This window comes from Panthera onca, chromosome A1 (genome assembly GCF_046562875.1).
Source record: "Panthera onca isolate mPanOnc1 chromosome A1, mPanOnc1 haplotype 2, whole genome shotgun sequence".
NCBI lineage: Eukaryota > Metazoa > Chordata > Mammalia > Carnivora > Felidae > Panthera > Panthera onca.
In genome coordinates, this window is record NC_138339.1 from 107,330,400 (window position 1) to 107,354,297 (window position 23,898).

At 36.0% G+C, this 23,898-nt stretch overlaps 1 protein-coding gene across 2 annotated transcripts in view; it reads right to left on the reverse strand.

Moving 5' to 3' along the window:
* CWC27 (CWC27 spliceosome associated cyclophilin) overlaps nt 1-23,898 on the reverse strand; it is a 201,397-nt gene that overhangs the window by 158,152 nt on the left and 19,347 nt on the right. For both annotated transcript variants that reach the window (XM_060635677.3, XM_060635678.3), the window contains exons 5-10: nt 23,204-23,302; nt 22,470-22,573; nt 20,682-20,751; nt 12,746-12,825; nt 11,304-11,337; nt 9,883-10,037 (exon numbers count right to left, since the gene is read on the reverse strand). In XM_060635677.3, the coding sequence (XP_060491660.1) occupies nt 9,883-10,037; nt 11,304-11,337; nt 12,746-12,825; nt 20,682-20,751; nt 22,470-22,573; nt 23,204-23,302 (542 nt within the window). The remainder of the gene's footprint in view (nt 1-9,882; nt 10,038-11,303; nt 11,338-12,745; nt 12,826-20,681; nt 20,752-22,469; nt 22,574-23,203; nt 23,303-23,898) is intronic.

Sequence of the window (23,898 nt, forward strand, 5' to 3'; positions counted from 1 at the left end):
CCTTGTGAACAAATAAGCATATCTGGAAATTTTCTATTAATTTGTAATGATTAATAAGACTAAAAAAGTAAGTGCTTATCTAAAAGGAAGAAAAATTAACAGGAAGTCATTATATAATTTTTGAAGTTAAGAAAACATCCTTTTTCACAGGACCAAGAAAATCAAATATGCAGCAAAGAACAAGTCTAATTTCCTATCTGTTAAGAGAGAGTGTATGTGTGTGTGTGTGTGTGTATAAGTGAAAATACAAATTAAAGAGAAAGGATTTGGTACTTAAGCTCATATGCCAATTAATCTACCTTTAACCACAAGAAAAGTGCTTTTCAGTAGGAAGAGAGACCTACCCATGATCATGTAATAAATTTGAGACTGTTTAAATAAGATAATTCTTTAAAGAAGCAGCTAAGTCAATACCATAAATTTGAAAAAAGAAAGGAGACTAGTTGACATGACAAAATTAGCAGTTAGCAATAGCAGGAAAATGCATTAAGGATCTTTAAAATAAAGGAAAAATTTAAGTGAGTGAAAGTAACAAATCAAATATAAAATAATATTAAAAATCTAGTAAGCTACTTGTATACTTCAAAATAATAATGGAAATCCTATTTATAACATTCACATAGGTGCATTTAGTTTTTACTTATTTTTTTAATGTTTATTTATTTATTTTTTTATTTGATAGAGAACGCAAGCATGGGAAGGGGCAGAGAGAGAGGGAGAAAGGATATAAAGTGGGCTCTGCACTGACAGCAGCAAGCCCGATGCGGGGCTCGAACTCACAAACCACAAGAATACGACCTGAGCCGAAGTCGGATGCTCAACTAACTGAGCCATCCTGGTGCCCCCATGTAGGTGCATTTAAATAGTAAACACATTGAAATCAACATGAATACACATATATATTGAATGAACTAATAATACACAGAGTGTAGCAATATCTAAACAATAAGACTAAGGAGAGAAGAGGGATCAAATATTACTAACATATCAAAGTTGGCAAAAAGGTAGGAAAGAACTGTAATGAATTCTGTGAGATTCCTCTCCAAAGTAGGTCATTACCAAATAATTTATATTGTGTCTACTTTTAAAAAGACAAGCTTAAATAAAGGCAAAGATTCAATAAGGTGAACAAAAGAGAATAAAATCCACTCATTTAGATTAATGTTGATGAAACACTAAGGCAATGGTTCTTAAAAAAAGTTATAGAACTTGTAGAAAACTGATTTTGGCTGGCAGAATGGACCCTCTTACTTTATCTTCCTAGAATAGAGTGTCCTTGTCTTCTACAAACATCTGAGCCTAGCAATGAAAAAAGACAAATAATCTGGATCCAAACTTAATTTTTAACCTTATTTACCTTTATTCACCTATGCTCCCAACATTTAGGAAAAGGTTAAGTAACATGTATATTTTCATCACTAATTATTTGGCTACAAAAACTATGAGAAAATCACATGCTAGACTTACTGAATGATTTTTTCTTTGTTTTGTGTTTTTGTTTTTTGAGGGGGGTGGGTCCTACCACATGCATTTTGTAAAAGCCAAACAAAGTTTAAAAATTTGTCTTTAGGTTATTCAAATACGCACTCTTGGTAGGCATGGAGGGAGTTATTTAATTTAATTAATTATTAATTAAGTTTATTTACTTAAAGAAAGAGAGAGAGAGAGAGCATCAGTCGGGGAGGAGAGAGAGAGAGTAAGAATCCCAAGCAGGTTTGCACTGGCAGCGCAGAGCCCAATGTGGGGTTCGACCTCATGAACCATGGTATCATGACCTAAGCCAAAACCAAAAGTCAAAGTCTCGACCTACTGAGCCACCAAGGCACCCCTGGAGGGAGTTGTTTTAAATAGTGTGGTCTGTAAAGATGTTTGTTTGAGCAAAGAACTGCATGAAGAGAAGGAATGGTTACTAAGACTATCTTAGAGAGGAAACTTTCAAGCTGAGGTAACTCAGAGTGCACAGGCCTGAAAAAGGAATGAGCTTGGCATGTCTGTGAAACAGCAAGAAGGACAGTATGTTGCCTTTGAAGTGAGCCACTAGAGTAAGGTAAATAGCTTGGCCAAAGTGTGTAAGAAAGCCGAGGGTGTGAGGACCAGAGCACAGAGTACAGGGGTTGCCTTTATTAGAAAGAAGCATAGAAATTCCGATGCAGATGGGTAGATTGGTGGCGGCAAATGAGGACTTTCTCTCACTGGTTCAGTTTCCATAATGAAATAAGAAGCAAGGTGATCAGCCAAAAGTGAGAAGAGTAGTGAAGCTGTTGGGTGTCAATAATTAATATGATTCTCCTCTAGGAACAACAAGAAAACCAACTAAGAAACCTATTAAAAGCAATGAAGCAGCTATTCATTTCCTCTCTGCCTACATCCCCATATTAGGGAATCTACCCTACTCCTAGCCCTGGAAGAAATAGCCTTATTCTATCAGTTAGGTTCAGGTTCTGCTACACTTAATAGAAACTCCAATAACGTGACTTAGATAACTTGAAGGTTCTTTTATCCCACACAGAAAAACTCCAGAGATAGGCAATCCAAGTTGGAATTGTGGTTCCATGAGGATTTTAAGGCCCCAGGCTCTTTCAATCTCTCTGTTTTACTAAGGCTAGCCCCCTCCCTCTTTCCTTTAGAAAAGACTGCCTGAGAATCAGATACACTTCTGTTTCATTTCATCAGCAAGAATTCGGTCACAAGGCCTTGCCCGGCTACAAAGAAGTATGGTGAATGTCGTCTGATGAGGCGGTCAAGAGTCCATCTAAATATTTCGGTTCTCATTACTAAATAAGTAGGGTAGTGGAAGATGGAGGGACATAGCATCTCTGTCACACCTGCATATCTCATGGCTTTCTAAGAGCCCCTCCACCATCACTGTCCTCACCAATGACATAACTCAATGGATGGCTAACCCAAGCCAAGGCAGTAAGATTCTCTCTCTGGAAAGTCAGGCTTTGGGACACAGAAATCTAAGCAATTACTTCTGAAGAGCTGAACTGCAGGAGACAACAGGCAAGAGCCCTACCGAGAAAACACAAGATTGTAGAAGAGAACGAATGAACAGACAAAAGGAGAGTTGAGAACACAGACGGAGAGAAACATAAGTTTGTGACAACAGCCATTCCTGTCAGGCCTGTATGCAATTCTTTTATTTGGATTCTGTGCAACTCTTCTATTCTTTTATGCAGAAATCCCTTTAGTTTATTTATATGTAAAATCACTTTATAGAAAAATATGAGTTTTTGAGTAGGTTTCTATTCCCCACAACCAAAGGATCCTTAAGATAGCTAAAAAAAAAATTATGATTTAATATTATGTGCACATGAAGTATTTCTGTATCTTTGGTGAAACTTGTGGAAGATACTCATCATGTTCTTCTGCACCCCTTTTGGACAGATGGGTAAGATAGAATTTCCTTTAGAATTTTGTACTTTTTAAAAAGTATATAATAATTAGAAATTGATATCCTTCTTTTTAAATTCAGATAATGGCAATTAAGTAATGTTTGTCTTTTTCTGTCCTACCAGGAAGACAATGACTAGATTTATTACACAATTACAAGTATTTATAGCAATTCCTGGTTAGAGGACAAAGCCTGGAGGAGATTTCATTATTGTTTCTAAGCATTTACTGCTCTACCTTGTAAAACATTTCTATTTCACCACAGAGCCACCAGGCTTGGCCACATCACTTGCTCTCACCAACAAAATGGTGAGGTCATAGATGCCACATCTAAGTAGAAGCTTTAAGAGTTAGCATATGATTGCATCGTCCCTCTTTTTCCTCTGCCGTGCCTCTCGGCCAGAGGCTTTTCCTTCATCCTGGACCCTTCAATGTAAGTAATACGCAGCAGATCCACAGATCATGCCAGGATGTAGCCAGAACAAAAGAACAAACATTAGTTTTAACCCACTGAGATTTTGGGATTGTTTGTCATCATAGCATAACCTAACTTAAGCTGACTAATAAAAGAAGCAATTCAGTGTGTTTTGGGCAGGACACTGAGGTAGATCAGAAAGGACAAAAGGACAAAAATGTCTGAGGGGACCACTAGGGACATCCAGGATTCCTGTCTCAATACCTATCACCACCACTCAGCCAGTTATCTAAGCCACAAGCCTAGGAGTCATCTGGAATATATCTTTCTCCTTTGGGTCTCCTATATCCAAATCTTTTGCTTCCTTATCATCTAAATCCATCCCCATAGATACTACTTTAGTGGATTAACCCTTATTACCTCTTCCTTGGACTAATAATCTACTAATGTGTCTTTGTGTTTTGATCTCCTTCTTCCAGCCCATCCCCTACACTTATGTAGAATAATATTTCTAACATGATGTCATACCTTTGCTAGAAACATTCGATGTGAGAGTTTCACTTCAGCTGGACACAAGTAAGCTGGCCCCGGCCAACTGTTCTCTGGGCTCTGGAGGGGCTGTCAGACCATTAACAGGTTCAAGCACCAGCTTTGCCACTTTCTACACACAAATCACTTAACCTCTTTAAGTGCAGTGGTTTTTGTTTGTTTGTTTGTTTTTGTAAAACGGGAATCATAATACAGACTATATCTTGCAGCTTTGTTGTAGAGGTTAAATTCGAGAAATAAATTGATTTGGCAAATCAGTGGTCTGGTCACACTGTAGAACAAGAAATATTTGTAGAATAACAAAACGATTCTCTGGCTCCAGCACCTATGAACACTTCACAGCCCTTATCTGTTCATACAGCTGTCTCTACTAGACACTAAGCAACTTGTGAAGAAACTCGGACTTACTAATCTGAGCATCCTGGGACCTAGCACAGTGCTTGGTACAAAGGAGAAACTCAAAATAATGTGCAAAAGTGAAGCCATACCTGAAAGGTGGTAAAATCTCTGAACACTTTGGGGGGAAAGGATACAAAGGGTAAAACTAGAGAAAAAAAAGACGGGAGGAAAAAATAAAATCACTAACTATAAGTTTCCCTCAGGCCCTTGTGCAACTTCATGTGTTTTCAACTTTGTGCTAAACAAAGATCTTTGCATCTTGAGTGGCCTCTTTCTTCTGTATTTTGCCAATTTAATTGATAGGTGAATTCACAATGTATAGACAAAGAAAGTAGGAGAGCAATGAATTTCAAAACTCTTCAATGTGACTAGATTTGTTCCAGGGTAGAGAATACTTCCTCAAATGCTTGAGTAACTTAAGAAATGTTTTTCTGCACATAATCTCAACACTACATTTCAAATGTACAACTCCGTTCTCCAAAAACAAGTGATACTACCAGATCAATAGAATGTAACTCTCAAGCATAATACAAATCAATACATTCTAAAGAGATGCAAATGCTTTTTCTCCATTTTGACAGGAGAATCTCCCCCACGTGGGCATTTCACTGCTTCCTGTCTTCCATTTGAAATCTAATTGTAAAAACAGTAGGGTTGTCAAATTTCTGAAGTATATAATTGAAGTTCAAGGATTTTGTTTGTTTGTTTGTTTTATTTTGAAGGTGATTCCTTGGATATGGATTAAGGTTCTCAATGAACTAACTGGGCATTTTAAAAGTGTTTTTTTTTAGTTCAAACAGCCCAAGAAACAGTTTTGTTCAAAATATCCAAAAATCCTTGCTATAAAGACCCAAACAGAAGAAAAGTAGAAGCTTGCCAGAAATGCCAAATGATGGTATGGTTTACATTATAATTTTTACTATTCCAAAATTTTAAATGTAACAGATAAAGGCAGTAAAATAAACCATCTAGTCTACATTGGGGTATTATACAACACTAATTTCAAGGATTGGACTTAATGCTAAAATGTTATTTCTTTCCAATAGTGGCTCCAAAAAATGGTTTATCTTCCTAGCATTAGGGTATAATTTATGAAATTGATGATATTTGTCCATTCTTGATCTACAAAAATGGCAATTGGACATTCAACTCTTTTTTTCAATGTTAATTTATCTTTGAGAGAGAGAGAGAGAGAGACAGAGTGTGAGTGGGGAGAGGGGCAGAGAGAGAGAGAGAGAGAGAGAGAGAGAGTGTGAGAAAGAGAGACAGAATCCCATCAGCACAGAGCCTGATGCAGGGCTCAAACCCACAAGCCATGAGATCATGACCTGAGCAGAAGTCGGACGCTTAACCGACTGAGCCACCCTAGTGCCCCACATTCAACTCTTTTTTGACCTGGTATTTTGAACTTTCCCAGAAACATATATTGCCTACCTAACATCCATAATAATTTGTAGACACGTCTATTAGGGCACTCGACATACTAAATTGTAATTAATTGTTTATAATTGCACTCATATACTATATTTTGAACATGTGCCTTTATTTTCATGTTCCTGGAGTCTAGCACTGTCTGGCACATAGCAGTTCTTGCAGCATCTGGCTACAACAGTAACATATGTCTGAGAGTAGAATGACTGCTTAGGAAAGAACATATACAAAATAAAAAGCAAGTTCTAGTACAAGTTAGCATGCAAACGTCATTAAAACTGGGACTGCTCCATAGCTTAGTCATCTGCTATTCCATACCAAAGAGATAATACCTGCAGATTTTCTTTATTCAGAGACCAAGTTACCCACAGTATGTATCTCGCATTTCTTTCTCTTCCTCTTTTTAAATGTCTGCTTCAGAAGACATCTCAGAGCAAATGAAGGTAAACAGAAGCAGAAATGCTCTAAATGGTTAATGTAGTCCTTGCTTGTAAATGTTCTGTTGAACAGAAGAGGGGGACTTCTCAGAGATGATGATTCTAATGGTTAAAAAAGGGTTGTTAAAAGGTCTGCGGATTTCAATCTGTTATTGTATTATCTTTTAAAATTTGTACTATAATTTAAAAATGCATACTATCTTCTAAATGTTTGAAATTTAAATTTGGTATTATCTTTTTGAATCTGGACTTCCTGTGACTGATCATATTGAGACTCAGATCCCCAAGGCTGAGAGAAAGCTCACAAATGTTTTTGAGAAGCTAGAAACAATGGGAAGTTAAGAAATCCTAGTAACATATGTCAAACCCAACAAAGAGAGACTGGAGAGGCTACAATTGGCACCATCTAATTTGGGTGTTCACCCAGGCCTCGGGGAGTATACTCAGGAGGTATTTACGACTATATTACCCCTTGCCTCGTAACTTAAAGTTCAATCCAACTCATTAGGTCTTCCATCCCAACTTCAATATCCATATCTAAATTCCTGGTACTATCATAATAATGATATTTCATATTCAGTCAACCTAACATAAGTCATAACTAAAACACAAATACGACTTAACTTTACCAATAAGAGAGTTGTTTTAAGACAAAGGTCAACTAAATATCATGGGTCAACAGAACACAGCTGATCAAACCAGAACCTGTTCAAACATCAAAACTAATACCACTCTGGTTAACCTTGAAATATTTCTATCAAATGTTTAATGATTGTAATTTGAGGGTATGTGTCAGTATTTTTTTGATTCATATTTCAATGTAATGAAAATAATTTAGAAGAGTAATCACAATATAATTACATTTGATAGAAATTACACAAAGACAGAATTTCTATAATGATTATAATCATCACAACAAACCAATGATTTCTAACTATTTGGTCTGCTTGTTACGTCTGATTTTATCCTTTGGTCTTTTATTATGAATCCCTACACGGATGCTAAAAAATAGGGCAGACAGCTGAATTTGGTTTATAGGATTAACTTGCAGCAGTTGAGCTCCACCTACAGGCAAAAAAATAATTCTTTACAATCAACTTTAAAATAGGGCGTTCCAAAAGACCAGCGCCAATTAAGTCCAAACTTAAAATTAACCTTAGGTGCTCAGTAGAATAACCTGGAGTGCTTTTTTTTTTATTATTTATTTTATTTTATTTTATTTTTTTCTAGAGTGCTTTTTTTAACCTTAGGATGCCGTACCAAAATTTTTGACAGACTTAGTCAGGGGTGGGGCCTATTCTTAGGTGACCTCAATGTACTGAAAAGGTTGAAAGACACTGATTTAAATCTTTACCAGCACATATCTTTTTAAAACATCAGAAATACTTAAATATCATATTTTATTCCTTATAAAATTATTTCAGTCCCAGTATATTGACCCTTTTATTTTATTTTTTTAACATAACACTAACTTGAGAGTTAAACTATAGTGAAGCTGCTATAACTAACTAATAATTTTGGACATATTTTTGTACGCAAAATAAGTGTTCATGAGACAAATGTGGAAATTTCTAAGTAAGAGTGAAAAACTGTATTTTCCCTTTGAAATCCTGTACTGTCTTCTCTATCCCGACCTCCTTATTTTTCTTTTATTTCTCTTTGAGGGCAGGAGAGGTAAGATGAAGGAGGGAGAGAGGAGGATGTCAATATTGAAAATCTGGGGGAAGAGGGGAACAGTTAAAAATAGATGTTTTGGTGTTTTCACTATTTATTAAGGCAAATTTTGCCAAATAAGCTTTATTTAGTACTTAAAGAAAAGTCAGCTCTGCTAAATTATAAGTTATATTAATTACAGGGTGTATAAATATTGCAACTTGTATTAAAGCCAGTGAGACAGGAGAATTGAGGACTTAAGCACTTAAGCATAACAACTATTTGTTTCATCTGTTAAAAATTCAAAATGCATTTTTTGTCACATTATAAACCTAACCTGTACCATATTCATAGTTCTTAAAAATTAGCAAATGCATGTTTTGAATGAAAATGAGAGAGAAAAAGCATCCTTGATTGTATGTATAATCTGACTTAAGGTTACAGACTTGATATGATATATAAGCTCATATATGATCATTAAAACATTGTCAGTAGTTGCCCAATATTAATCTACTATATTTAAGTACAATTTCTGAATATAAGGGTTTATTACCATCAGTGGAGATTGCTGACAATTACTTTTCAGGTTACATGAAGGAAAAAATTGAGGAACCGAAGCAGTACCAATAGGGAAATGCCTTTTATTTTTAAGTTTTTCTATATGAAGTGGAGAAACATAGCAGAAAAATAAGAATGTTGCTGGGGTTCCTGGGAGGCTCAGTCAGCTAAGCATCCAACTCTTGGTTTTGGCTCAGGTCATGATCTCACAGTGCTATGAGTTCCAGCCCCACGTCGGGCTCTGTGCTGACAGTGTGGAGCCTGCTTGAGATTCTCTCTTTCTCTCTCTCTCTCTCTGCCCCTCCCCTGCTCACTCCCTCTGTCTCTCTCTCTCAAAATAAATACACTTAAAAAAAAAATAAGAATGTTGTTTATATGTAGTTACACCCATCTTATCCCCAAATGTAGGCGATCCCAAGAAAACATTTTTAAGGCAGTATTATTTAAAATGTATACCATAAAGTTGAATAATAAAATCACAAAGGAGAGTTTTTCAGTTAAGTTGAATTTCAGAATATAGTGTTGAGTCACAAAATTTAACAACTCTTCACTATCAGACATTTGCTGAAATTTCTTTTCTGACAGAGATTAGGAGGGGTATATGGTATAAATCAGAGTTGAAAAGATACTTAAGAATTTTTTCAGGCCCGCACACTTTCATAACCAGTTGTGACATATTTTACTCACCTAAATCTAAGGATTTGGCTTTTCATTCTATATGTTACTCTACTGCTTGCATTGGTATTAGACAAACACGGCCTTCCGCATCTAACTAATATATTGCTTGCCCCACATATAGAAATTTGTAGGGGCTTTTAAAGAAGAGATTAGAGAGAAAATGAAGAGGAATTTGACTCCAGGGACCATTGCTGTAAGTACTTTAAAACTGTATTTTTGGCCCCCAAACAGGCTAACACACAACTGGCATATCTATCAAACATTATGAAAATAGTGTTCTGAAAAAGAAGTGGAAGAGAGGACTCAATACTAATTTAGAGTGAAGGAGAGAAAGACAACTGACACCAGGAAGCACCATAACCGACTCACCTGCGGGTAACCAACTTCTTCACTTCTCCCTCTCCAGTGGACTTCACATTTGCACCGGTGTCCTTTTTTAATTTTTTTGCAATCCTTTCTCTCATCAGGTTCTTCCCATCACCATCAATATATTCATCATGCTCTGCACCTTCATATTCTCCATCCTGTAGAAATTGAAATGCAGTATTTGCTAGGCATCCCACATCCCCTCACACCACCAGAGATCCATCTCCGACTCTCCACATTGCATTCTAAGCCAGTTTTGTTTTTTTATTTTAAATTAGTAAGGACTCGAAGCATTTGCTACAGGCGGGAATACCCGTATGGTCTGCTGTAGGCCAACTACATCAGTATGGGATACCTGAGTAAGGAGTGTTTGCTCCCTTCACACACAGCCCCTCCGTGCAGCACAGGCCGTGCTCCCTCTGGATCACCCAGGATATTGTGTGGTCCACATTCCTGTTCTTTCCCAGGGGAAATGTAACTTCTGCAGGCAGTTGGCCAGCATACCGACCTCAACCAGAGATTAATTCAAGTAGATGAGGAGAAGGTGGAGAAGCTTAGATTTCTTACTATAATTGAAGTCACAGCAATTACTCCCCTTCTCAGAATCCTCCAGGGGACCCTCAACTCACTCAGGACCCTGTACAGTCTGTACTCCCTGATACAATCTCCTACAACTCCAGGCAGGCAACACCAGTCAGCTTTAGCGCTGGCGTTCTCTCCATTCAGAAACACCCAAACTCTATGCACCTGCACTGCTTGCTCTTACACCTCCTTTAGGTCTTTTTTATAATCAGCTTTAATAGCCAATACAATTAATAAAGATCGCTATAGTCTTGAACGAGAATCTTCTGAATTGTGTACATTAAGGAATACTGCTATAAATGACTGATCTAAGCATTTTCCCATAAACTGTGTAGGATGTCCACGCATCAACATTTAAACTTTTGTTTAAAAAAATTTTTTTTTATGTTTACATATTTTTGAGAGAGTGAGAGACAGACTGTGAGCAGAGAAGGGGCAGAGAGGGAGACACAGAATCTGAAGCAGGATCCAAGTTCTGAGCTGTCAGAACAGAGCCCGACGCGGGGTCCAAACTCATGAACCGTGAGATCATGACCTAAGCCGAAGTCGGCTTAACCAACTTAGTCGACACTTAACCGACTGAGCCACCCAGGCACCCCAACATTTAAACTTTTAACACAATGAAATAAAATCAATGACATCTGAATTTTGAGTATTCTAGTAGTGAGAGGGAGAAAAATGGGCTAGAAATTCATATACGTATGATTTCAGTTTGTAGGGAAATACACATCTACATATACACTTGGAAGGAAATAATTCAATCAAAATAAATGATTTACTTTTCAGATCTTTAAAATTTTGTTAATTGTTCAAACTATATTTATAGTAAGATTAATACTCACATTAGCTGAATCTCCTGCTGCATCACCTTTTTCGCTACAAAAAAAATGAAAGCAAGTAAAGTTTACCTTCAAAATGAAACTAATAAAATTATTCACTAATCAAAATTTAGAATATTTTGCTGGGATTAACAGTTCAAAACATAGGAATTTCAGAATGGTATTGTAGAGCAAACAGAAACATTCTAAAAGAGATTCATTTTTACAAATAGAATAATAAGTATGCCCCATTAGCACATATACAAATTCACTAGAATTAACAGAAAAAAGCAAATAACAACCAATAGTGATTTTTTTTTTTTCAACGTTTTTTATTTATTTTTGGGACAGAGAGAGACAGAGCATGAACGGGGGAGGGGCAGAGAGAGAGGGAGACACAGAATCGGAAACAGGCTCCAGGCTCCGAGCCATCAGCCCAGAGCCTGACGCGGGGCTTGAACTCACAGACCACGAGATCGTGACCTGGCTGAAGTCGGACGCTTAACCGACTGCGCCACCCAGGCGCCCCGCAATAGTGATATTTTTATGAACAGAAGAGTTGAGAAAACAATTTCTTCCATTGGCTTGACATATTCTGGCTGGAAAGGCCAAATCCTTAAACTACCAGGATATTAAGAAAAGATTTTTTTGAAATAGAATTTTTTAACACAAGCTAAATTCAGTACAATAGTGTTTTAATCCCCATTTGAGACATTGTCCCAATATCATGTGCAGTTGTATTTAACAGTAATACATCCTCCCTTCTCAGAGAGAAGCAACAAAGATAGAGAGTTTTCTGTTAACTCCTAAAATATGTCAGAAAAAAATACTCAATGACTTGGTCTAAAATACAGTGACTTCACAAAACTTTTCAACTCTGATTTGTCTACTCATCATACCAACTGGTACAAAATGCTTCAAAGCAACTTTGAATTAAACATTAAACTTAAAAAAAAAAAAAAAGCAAACAGTTTCCTATTCAAACTATCCCAAGATTTAAAAGTTTAGCACTTGGGGCGCCTGGGTGGCTCAGTCAGTTAAGCGTCTGACTTCAGTTCAGGTCATGATCTCACAGTCCGTGAGTTCGAGCCCCGCATTGGGCTCTGTGCTGCCAGCTCAGAGCCCGGAGCCTGTTTCAGATTCTGTGTCTCCCTCTCTCTGACCCTCCCCCATTCATGCTCTGTCTCTCTCTGTCTCAAAAATAAATAAAGGTTAAAAAAATTAAAAGAAAAAAAAAGTTTAGCACTTAATTTTAAATTTAATTAGTTCAACAGAGATAGATAGTAAGATGAGTGTAAGAGGCCAGTGTGCTTCCCTCCATTATGCTCCATCACCAAAATGCTTTTGTTTTTTGTCTGAGTGGAAAAAACTGGATTTAAGAGAACAGACCATTTTGTCACAAAAGCAGCGAGAAAATATCTGAGCCAGAAAATAAGGATTTGGGATCACATTGGTAGCATACTAACCTTCCAACAGCTGGCACAGAACTGAGATGGGGATCATCCTTAAGCAAGTCATGACTACTTTTGCTTTTTCCCTTCATGCTCTAGGAAGAAATATATGATATAATCATAAGCGAGGAAGAAATAAAATAGTCTTCCAAAAGGGCAAGTTAACAAATTTACATAAAATCTAGTACTGCTGTAATGTGGCTAGCAAAAGATATATGTTCCTGAAATTTTCAGCATAAATTAAAGCTTTATAAGTAAGAAGCTAACTCTTGCATTGACAGAAAATATTATTTTAAAAACACCTTTTCCTCCAAAAAATGATACATCCTTCAAAATAAGTTACCACAGAACTGCACATATACATGTATTGTTTTTCTGAAGAACCCGATCACATTCTCTGACCTTTAGCACAGAACCAGAGTTAATAGTTGAAAAATAAAGATCTCATAGGCCACTTAATCTAGTCTCTCACCCAAAGCAGGAATCTCCTTGACATCACTGCTGACTAGTTAACCAGTATCTCAACACCTGAAAGGAGCTTACAACCACACCACACACCCACACACACACACACACACACACACACACACACACACACCACCCTTTTTAAATTCTTCTAGTCTTCTCTTCTTGGACAGTTCTCTTTCTAATTGGAGGGGAAAAAATCCACGTGCAATTTCTAACCATCCAACCAGTCCTAGTTTTACCTTCTAGAACTAAAACAAACTACAAGCAATGTCTGCTATTAGGTATAGTGAATAGAGTACAGTTTAAATACAAAGAGATTGGTAGGTATAATAATGACCCCCTACAGATGTCCACATCCTAGTCCTCAAAGACTGTGAATATGTTACCTGACATGGCAAAAGGGACTTTGTGGATAAATTAAGGATTCTGAGATGGGGAGATTATCCTGGTTTATCAGGGTACGTCCAATGTAATCACAAGAGTCCTTACAAGTGAAAGAGGGAGGCAGGAGAGTCCATCCCATAATGATAAAGCATGAGAAAGACTCTACGGGCTATTGTTGGCTTTGAAGCTAGAGGAAGCGGCCACAAGCCAAGGAATGCAAATGAGCTCTAAAGGTGGAAAAGTGAAGGGAAGAGATTCTTCCCAGAACCTCCAGAAGGAAGGAAGCCTGGCCAATACCCCAGTACGTAGCCCAGGGAAACCTGTTTTGGACCTGTGACCCCAGAAATGTACCATATAAAATCTGTTTTGCTTCAAACCACTAAATTGATAGTCATTAGTTACAGCAGAAATATGAGATGAATACAAATATATTAACATCTTTTTAAAACTAGTTAAGTATAAACAACTAGGACGATAAGTAAAGTTTAATACAATTTAATCAGGCCAGAACAGTTTGTAAATTAGACTGTTCAACATTTCTGACAACTTCTGTGCAAAAGGCCTCGCAGCAGTCTTCATGCTGTGTGCACCCCCAGATCCAAGCTTTTGGGAGACTTTAATTTCTTGCAATAAATGAGAATAGGACAAAGCATTCTTATTTTATTCTCAAAAGTGGTATATTTGTCCATCCATATCACTTTTTATGGGTGAGAAAAAGAGTCTTTTTATAACTTGGGATTTGAGGTAAAAATGTTAGCATATCTTGCAGTGAGAGAAATGCTATGTGTATCACTGTGAATGTGGCACAGTTTACTATTTTTTAAATCTAGCTATTGAGATACCTTTATAATGAAACTACCACTTAACTTGCCTCATTGAAAACTGCTTGTTTGATTGTAGACTTTCACATGAAAAATATTTTCTGACATCTGTTTTTAAATTAGACCCAAAGATTTGGGAGTAAACTTTAAACCAGTACGGACAGTTGAATAAAACTATTATTTAAGAAAGCAAAACGAAGGCAGGGATCCTCCAGATAAAAACTCTCCAAATGTTTGAAGCCTAGGACCACATTTTCACTTAGTTTTTACATCTTCAAAGTATATCCAGCTCGTCAAGCATTCTCCATGTGCAATGGTTTTTGGCTTCATCCCCATCCTCCGCAAGATCCTCCCTTCCTCTGAATGCATCTGGTTTGTCAGTATCCTTCTTAAATGTGTTCTGAACTGAACAAAATGCTGCAAATGTGATCCCCCCAAATGCAAAGAATGTTAAATTCCTTATTCAGAGACCTTACTCTTCATAATTCAACTAGGACTTATGGCCTATAAAGTCTTATACCTATTCAGCTGATTGCATTAAGTTCAAGTACAGAATTTACATGTACTCCTATTCCACTTTAACTTCCTAGTTCAAATAATCATGCACAGGTTGACAACAAAGCACTCTTTGGGCAGAAGTATTCAATCACCTATAAACCCATCTGACTATAATATCTCCCAGATCACATTTCCTCGTGTTGTCCACAAGACTCTGACAGTATGCTTTCCAGAACTCAAGATACGTTATTATGGCATCCTCCTATCATGCAATCCTATCAAAAAGGAAATGAAGTCAGTCTGGCAAGTCACTTAACTAGAGTCTCAGTTTCCTCATCTATAAAGGAAGGAAGTTGGACTAGATCCCTTTGAGCTGTAAAATTCTATTATTCTAAAAGAGATTTTATCAGGTAGTACAAAGATACCGAAATAAATAATGAAGGAAAGCTAACCCATGTGGGAGAGGTACTTTGTCAGGAATAAATGAGTGGAGTGAAGTTGTCTCTGTAATCCCACACTGATAATCCATAAACCAGAGGGGTTCTATCTTATTTCTACTTTCACATAAAGTAAAACCCCAAAGCCCCAGTTCAGACTTCAGCATTATTAACTTGTGATGTTAGGTTCTGGAATAAAGCTTAACACACTGTGGAGTCAATGAACTTGATAAGCAAATGAATATTGAAACAATTATTTTCAAGACTTCTAGAAATATTTAACTTCTTCCATCCAGTGAAACTGAAAATTGTTCTTGGTCATTGTAAAAGACACTTGACTTTGGTTCTAATTATTACATACATTTAAAAACAGTAAGTCTTACTTTTATCTATTGGTCATACTTTTCCAATATTCAGGCTAGCATTCATTTTTCTTAGCAAGGTCTCATTTAACCCCAAAGGTAAACTGTATTGGAACAGTTCTCAAAGTCTGAAGAATAGTACAAAAGGAAAATATATAAAATATACTTCCATTTTTTTTTTTTTTTTTTTGCTCTAGAGTTTGTCTCATGCCCTCTAGAGAATTTCCTTTCCTCTAACTCAACAACCTGCAATGATTTTTTATTGTTGTTGTATTTTCTCAAACTAAACTTATTCATGTCTCCATTATATAAACAGACCAAATAGCTAAATTCGGTAAGCCAAAGATTCTGCACAGTGTGCCGAGACCCATTCACATGTGGAGAATGGGTTGTTGGTGGGTCATGATGTACAGGATGCCCTTCAAGGCTGCTCAATCTATGATTCAGGAGCCCCAGGGAGTGCTCAGTAAGAGCACTAGGGCAGTTGTGTGGAGTTAAGGCTTCCAACCCCAAATTGTTGGTGAAGTTTTTTGCCAACCCAACCCTCTAGACTGCTTTAACATGAGGGCAGCAGCGTCTGAATAATAATCACAATCATATTAGAGACTGTTTGATATTCTTTAGCTCTCTGAGAATATAATACAGATTATAACATAGAGTATACTGTTTAAGACATTTGACTTTCAAAAACATTTTCCAAGACTGCATATTGTATTGAAGTAATTACTACCCACGTCCTTATTTCACAATCTAAATGGTTCAGAGTATTTTCATGTTACAAGGAGGAAATGTAAGGCTCGGAGAGACTAAGTAAAGGTCACAAAGTATCAGTGGAAAGCAAAGTGCCAATATGAGTGTATATGATCCCAAATCCATGCTATCTCTACTCCAACCTACTGTCACTCAAAGATGACACAGTTTACCATCAAAGAGCCCACAGCCCAGGACTCTACACACTTAATATGGAAGAAAGAAAAGGGTATAATGTTTGAGTAGTATACAGTGAGAACATAGTCACATATTTCTTGTGTAATAAAACAAAATGGATGTTATTAAAAGGAAAATGTTAACTGTCACAAGAGAAGCAAAGGTTAGATCAGAAAAAGAAACAATTAAGAAAAGACATTTAGAAAGATGGTATTTTAGGTGTTGAAAATAAGTGTGACTTTGACATCCAGAATGGGATAGGACTTCAGGCAGGTGAAAAACGTGAACAAAGACACACAGAAAAGAAAATACAAAACATTTATGTAGAACAGCAAATAGTTCAGGTCTGCTAACTGTGTTTCCTACATTTCCCTGATAAGAATTCCAGGGAATTCATTAAAAGTACAGCTTCTCAGGCCCCTTCCTTGGAGATTCTGATTCAGTAGGTCTAAAATGGGGTGTAGGAATGTAATTTTTAATTTTTAAGGAAGTATTGGACCTATTTTCCAGTGGTTTTAAATGGTTTAGGAAGTACTAGACAAGGGCGCCTGGGTGGTTCAGTCAGTTAAGCGTCTGACTCTTGATTTCAGCTCAGGTCATGATCTCAGTGTTCGTGGGATTGAGTCCTGGATCGAGCTCTGGGCAGTGCAGAGCCTGCTTAAGATTCTCTCTCTCTCTCTGTCTCTCTGCCCCTCCGCTGCTTGCGATCTCTCTCTCTCCCTCAAAGTAAATAAATAAACATTAAAAAAAAAAAGAAGAAGAAGAAGAAGAAGTATTAGACCAAAGGGCAGAATTGGTAAAGGGGGATCATGGCCTTACTTCTATAGTTAACAGAGTGTAACTGTGACATCTTAAAGAGGTTTCAGGGTTTCAGCAAGACTGTTCTGAGTGAAAGAAAATAAAGAGTAAGAACTTGGGAGACCAGTCTATAGACTAAGGCAGCAGCCCAGGCTAGAAATGAAGGCCTGAATGAGGGTAGTAGCAAAAAAAATTAAAAGGAAAAATAGATTTAAGATATGTTATGGATGAAAAATTGGTAGAATACTATAACAAACTGGTTTTGCAGAGAAAAAAGTAAGAAAAACACCGGAATCTAAAATTTTTCTTTAGAGGATACTGATACCAGGGAGTGGAAAAAGAAGTCACAGAACAGGGAGAAGTCTGGAAAACAAAGATAATGAACTAAGCCTTGGCTAGGGCCTGGGTTACTAGTAAGATATTCAAATAGAGAGAGATGGCCAGTAGGCAGCTGGTGGAAAGAAGAATAAGCCAACTAAAAGATACAGATTTGAGGGTCAGAAACAAACATTTGATAATTTTATCACACAGCACAGAGTCAGATGAGAGAAATATGATGACACAATACTAGGCCTATACTATTCATTTGATAATGGACTATGGTTTGCAATTTTCTTGGCAAAAAGGAACGAATTTAGTCTTTCCACTGTGTGAAGTGTTTTTCAGGTTTGAGAGCAAACATAAAGGGCAAGACAACACTATCTGCGGTTCTCCTTTTGCATTTCAACCTTGTAGCAAACACAAATTGCTTTTATCAAGTTCACGATATTCCGTGTAAATTAAACATTTTGTTTGTTTTACTTTGTACAATAATAGTAAGCAGCAGCAGCAGCAGAAGATATGCTTTAAACATGTAACACATACTGTTGTTACAAATAGAAAAAATTCAAACTAATTTCCTAGTAAAGTCAATCCTAAACTTACTGAACAAAACTTACTTCAGACTAGAAATTTAATTTGACAAAAAGAATGATAGAAGAACTCCTTTCTCCTACCCTGGCTCTGTCTCCAAGGCTGCTCAGCCTGATGTCCAGGACCCTGTGGGAGTTAGGCAACAGCAGGGGGCCAGCTGCACTGAGCTGCCTTCCACCCCAGAATGCTGTGCCACCAATGCAATTTCCCACCAGCCTTTTAGATGGCTTCGGCTGGGAGGAGGCAGCTTCTGAGCACTTGAATCGTATTAGAGACTTAAATGGCTATAGAAACCTAAGACCAAAACTCTGATTTTACTACCTCTTAATTACATTGGTCTTGCACAGTGACCTAGCCTTTCTGAGTACTGATTTCTTCGCTTAAATAGGAATAATATCTATATCACATGGCCATTTTAGAGATTACATAAAATAAATATTTATTTATAGTGGAGCTAAATCTAGTGGAGTCAAATGACAGAGAAGACACTCCAGACAAAAGGAGAAACAGGAGTGGGGGTATTGTGGGGAAGGCATCGGTATGTAAGGAAACTTGACATCTTCAGAAAACATCAGTGAAAGGGACTCCTGGCAACTTCCAGATCTGACATTTGTGGTTTTGTCCATTTACAAATATATCCACAGGATCATGACATGAAGTATATCTTTCATTTTAATAAGGCACAAATTTGAATCATGAATAATGTAAAACTAGTGCTCTGACATCTAAAGAAGATAACTTCAGACATACTGGGGTGCCAGAGTGATTAATGATACTGAACAGGCCTAAAGAAAGGAGGTTTTCATATAAAGATGTATTTAACTTTGACACCTGAAGTAGCGATGTTTCCTAGAGAAAAAATCAAGAATGTGGGATAATAGCCCAGAAATAATATTGGGCTGTGTTCCTAGAGTTCAGAATTATTAGCATACAGGTGGTAGCTGAATCCATGGTATCAAACATATCACTCAAGGACACTGAAGACAGCAAGACAAAAATTATGACCAGAACATTTCTCTTTTTTAAATTTTTTTTTGATGTTTATTTATCTTTGAGAGAGAGAGGTGTGTGTGAGCATGAGCAGTGGAGGGGCAGAGAGAAAGGGGAGAGGATCTAAAGTGATGAGGGAAGTATATGGATAAAGAATTAAAAACAAGGGTAAAAATAATGTGCTTTTAAATCAATGCTGTCATTACTGTTGGTTAGAAATAGGTAACTATTTCTAAGCAAATAAGGCAGTGCTAAGTTACAGAATTTTAATTACTATGATAAAACTTTGAACCTAATCCTTTAGGTCTCCGTGTTCACTAATCTTCTTTCTTTCTTTTTAAACACTGCAAAAAGGTAATCTATTTACAGAAGAGTGGTTTAAAGGCATTATGGTTGTCTTTACAAACAGATGTAAGAACAGGAATTGTCCACTTTTTAAAAACTCTGCATTTCAACCCTCCACTATTATTATAATGTACCAAACTGCTGTATCAAAGGCAGTCCTCCCTCCCCTTCCTTCCATCCTTCCCATCCCTCCCCAATTTGATTCTCTAAATAAATTTCCATAATTTCTTCATCATCCGTGGGAAGACATACCAGAATCTTTGGGAGTACAAACCCTTGAGGATGATTTTCTTGGAGTATATTTAACAGATTCACTGCTCTAAATAATGGCAAGGCACCATAGGTGTTCACAATGTATACTGTGATAAAAGTGATATTCAGGAAAATGATACTTACAGGCCTAATGGAAGCACTGGTAGGGTCAAAGACCAGGAGGCAATATATAATCCAAATACATGTATCTTATACTGAGGCAGACATAGGTTCAAATCCCAGCTCTAGCTACTTACTAGTTGTGTGACTGAGCAAATTATAATCTATCTATACCTTAATTTATTTATGGGGGAAATGGGGATAATGATAATATGTATCTTAAAGGGCTGTGCTGAGAATTAATGACATTAATAATATATATATAGACAATATTAAAATGAATGTAAGACCTTGGTCTGTCACTATTTATTATAACAATGATCATAATCATTATCATCTAGCAAATCATTTAAATAGCAATTAAAATCTGAATCACAAAGTTGAGTCATTCTTTAACTCTAGTTCTGACTGATTTAAAAAAAAAAAAAAGCCAAGTTAAAAAACCCCACGAAATTACAATTTTAAGAGGGCATATCATCTCAGGAGTTGTAAATATTACTAACAACAGGTCATTTTACAAATCAGTTCGACGAACGCTTCCTGACTGTGTATTATGAAAAACATGCTGTGCCACATGTAGCAGGAGATACAAAAATACCTTTTATAATTCAGAACAAAGGGCAACTTAGCATTGTACCTGACTAACTCGATTTACTTCCTCCTCTTCTTCTTCAGCTTCCTCTCCAAATGAAAGTAAACTAAAATTTCTTATCAAAAAAAAAAAAAGAAGAAAGGAAAAAAGAAAATTAAGAAAAAATTAAACAAAACTTATTGCATTTTCAAACCAATAGAATAGAATATACAAGAAGAAACACATTTTGACCATTCAGCAGTATCTAATATGACTTAGGATTCAGCAGAAATCTAAGGTCTGTATTTTCAGCATAATGTTAAAGCATTGGCTTCAGACCATAGATACTTCACATATTAGATGAAACTAATGACTAAAATCCATCCTGAGCACGACCATTAAGTATACTAAGTCAAGCATGACAGAAATAATTAAGCTTTTATATATATATAAATATTGGTTAACAAAATGGAGATTTCTGAAAAACTAATAAATATATAGCCCCAAGAGCACTACAAATGGGAAGCAATTAATCTAGCATCTTCCAAAATAGGTCTTAAAATTTAAAAACTGATAAAAGTTATGCAAAACTGTCAAATAAAAAAAATATAAGCAATAATCTTAACAAAAAAAGAGCCCATGGGGAAGAAGAAACTGTCTTCTCTGAGGCTTCAAATTAAAGACATCTCAAGGAAGATAAATAATAAGTTATTAAAACTCTCTCTCAAGTATTGGAAAAATAAAAGATTTGGCAACAAAGAGGAATTTTCTTTCAAAACCTAGATGCAATCAATGACTACCAAATCATCCCTAAGCTATTTGCTATGAATTAAAAACAAACAAAAAACAAAAACACATAGCTTTCAGGCTTGTTGCCAAGATAAATAATAGTGATGAAATACTGTATCTGAATATGGTGACAGTGACCTTTCACTCAGAGATAAACTAGTCAAAATAAATGAATCAAAAAATAGGAGAGCAAATATATAGCTATATAAGAATTTATTTTGCCACAAGACATCAACTGCTTATTAAAGTGGCTCATATTTGACAGTTTATAAAAGTGACTTAACTTATATTGTAGGATGTCACAAAAAGAAACAAATATGTATTGAATACCCATACCACTGGGTGTTTTCAAATTCCTCTTCTTGTTTTATCTTCGTAACAACCAGGTGTTGTAATTATAATCTCCATTTTACAAGATGGGGAAACTGGGGCTCAGAAATATTAACACATTTTGCTTCTTATAAACTGAGGCAGGATTACACTTAGAACTGTCTGAATCTATCACTTAGGAATAAAATAAAATAACTAATATGGACACTGGAAATCACTAAAAGATTAAGCTGAGATCTGACTCTGTGATATCTATTTTTATAAAATAGACAAAACTAATAATGTGAAAAATACTGTTGACAAAATACTGAAACTTATTTACTCCAACACAGGAGCGAAAAATTATGTAACCATGCAGTCATTATATCATTCATACTTTACTTTCCAAGTTCTTTATACTGAGCATATATTAATTGAAAAATTAGTAAAAAAACCAAAAATTCTCAACTCATTTATATAAATAATTGCTATAGTGATCATAAATATTTATCTGTTTATTAATACAGATTTCATATAGACAGCTGACACAATACTTCTTCAGATTAAGTTCAAGTTATATACAGTTTTTAAATATAAGAAGTGAATTTTTAGGAAAAACCGCATAATTCAGATATCTTCCTGGCCCACACTGGCCTCCCCCTTCACTAGTAGACAGTTGTTACAAAAGGAAATAAAATGAATTAAATGAATTCTTCAGCTTTTCAATCTGAAGAAAAATGTTTCTATTATGATTACTTTGTGCCTTTGGGCTTCAATTTCTTTACTTCCTCCTCTGGTTTCTCTTTTTTTGGCTTTTTTATTTCTCTGGGAATGATGTCATCAAAAGGATTAAACAAAACCTATGAAAAAATATTTTGAAAACATTATTCCATTTTTTAAAACTTCACAAAAAATTAAGACCAATATTTATGTTGACATTAGCATTTATATTTTTTGCTCACATAACTATTATAAGTCTAATATATATACTACATAAAGTGCTTCCACTTACATGGTCTCATTGTATTCTTTCAATAATCTTATGTGCAATTAAGTAGAGTATATTTTATCCTTATTTTATAAAGAGGAAAAATATTCAAGAAACCTTAATATCTAGTAAGGAAGACAAACTCAAGGGTTTTGACCCCAAATCAAATGCTCTTAAGGACCTTGCTTCCTCAATGAAGGATCACTCTTAAATTACTTAGGAAGTTACTTCATTCAGCTAAATAAGTCTAATTCCTCTAACTTTCCACTGTAAATCAAGCTTTTCATGCATTGGATTATCAGCTAAAGTCTCATCCTTGAAGTCAAACCTTCAATTAAAAAAAAAAAATTCTTAATCAGAAATTGCACCTAAATTACACAGACAAAATCTGAGTTGTACTATTGATTTAGTATAAAGCCTCCATCCATTAGTTTAAAATACTAATAATCAGTTTCTTTTAAATGATCAGTTAAGCACTGTATCTTAGAAATCATGCTCCTACCTCACAACTTCTTATTTTATGTGGATTGCGTGGTCTTTCTTCCTCATCAACGTCTACTTCTGTTAGCCGTAGCATGTTATATACTGTATCCCCTGTAACCTATCAGATAAGAAAACTGCAAACTATTATAATTATTCTTTGAATTTTTCTTAACGTTTATTTATTTTTGAGAGACAGAGAGGACAGAGCGTGAGTGGGGGAGGGGCAGAGAGAAAGGGAGACACAGAACCCGAGCAAGCTCCAGGCTTTGAGCTGTCAGCACAGACCCCAACGTGGGGCTGGAACCCACGTACCGCGAGATCATGACCTGAGCCAAAGTTGGACCTTAACCAACTGAGCCACCCAGGCGCCCCTATATTCATCTTTGAAATAAAGGAAGACTTCTGAAAATATTTTTTTCAATAACTAAAAGGAAATTTCATATTTTTATATAGGAGCATATGTAGTGATAATGCAAATAAAGCAATTTCATCTTAATCTTAAGGGGGAAAAGGAGAAATGGAGTTCAATCCCTTGATAACATTTTTATGAAATTTCCTATATATATATAATATCAGTTTTCATTAAAAATAAAAATATAGTGCCAGGTAACCTCCTACTGAATGACAACTTTTCATTAAAAAAAATAATAAATTTAGATTTTAGAATTGGGCAGAACAAGCAAATAAGAACACGTGGAAGTGCTTTACAGATAT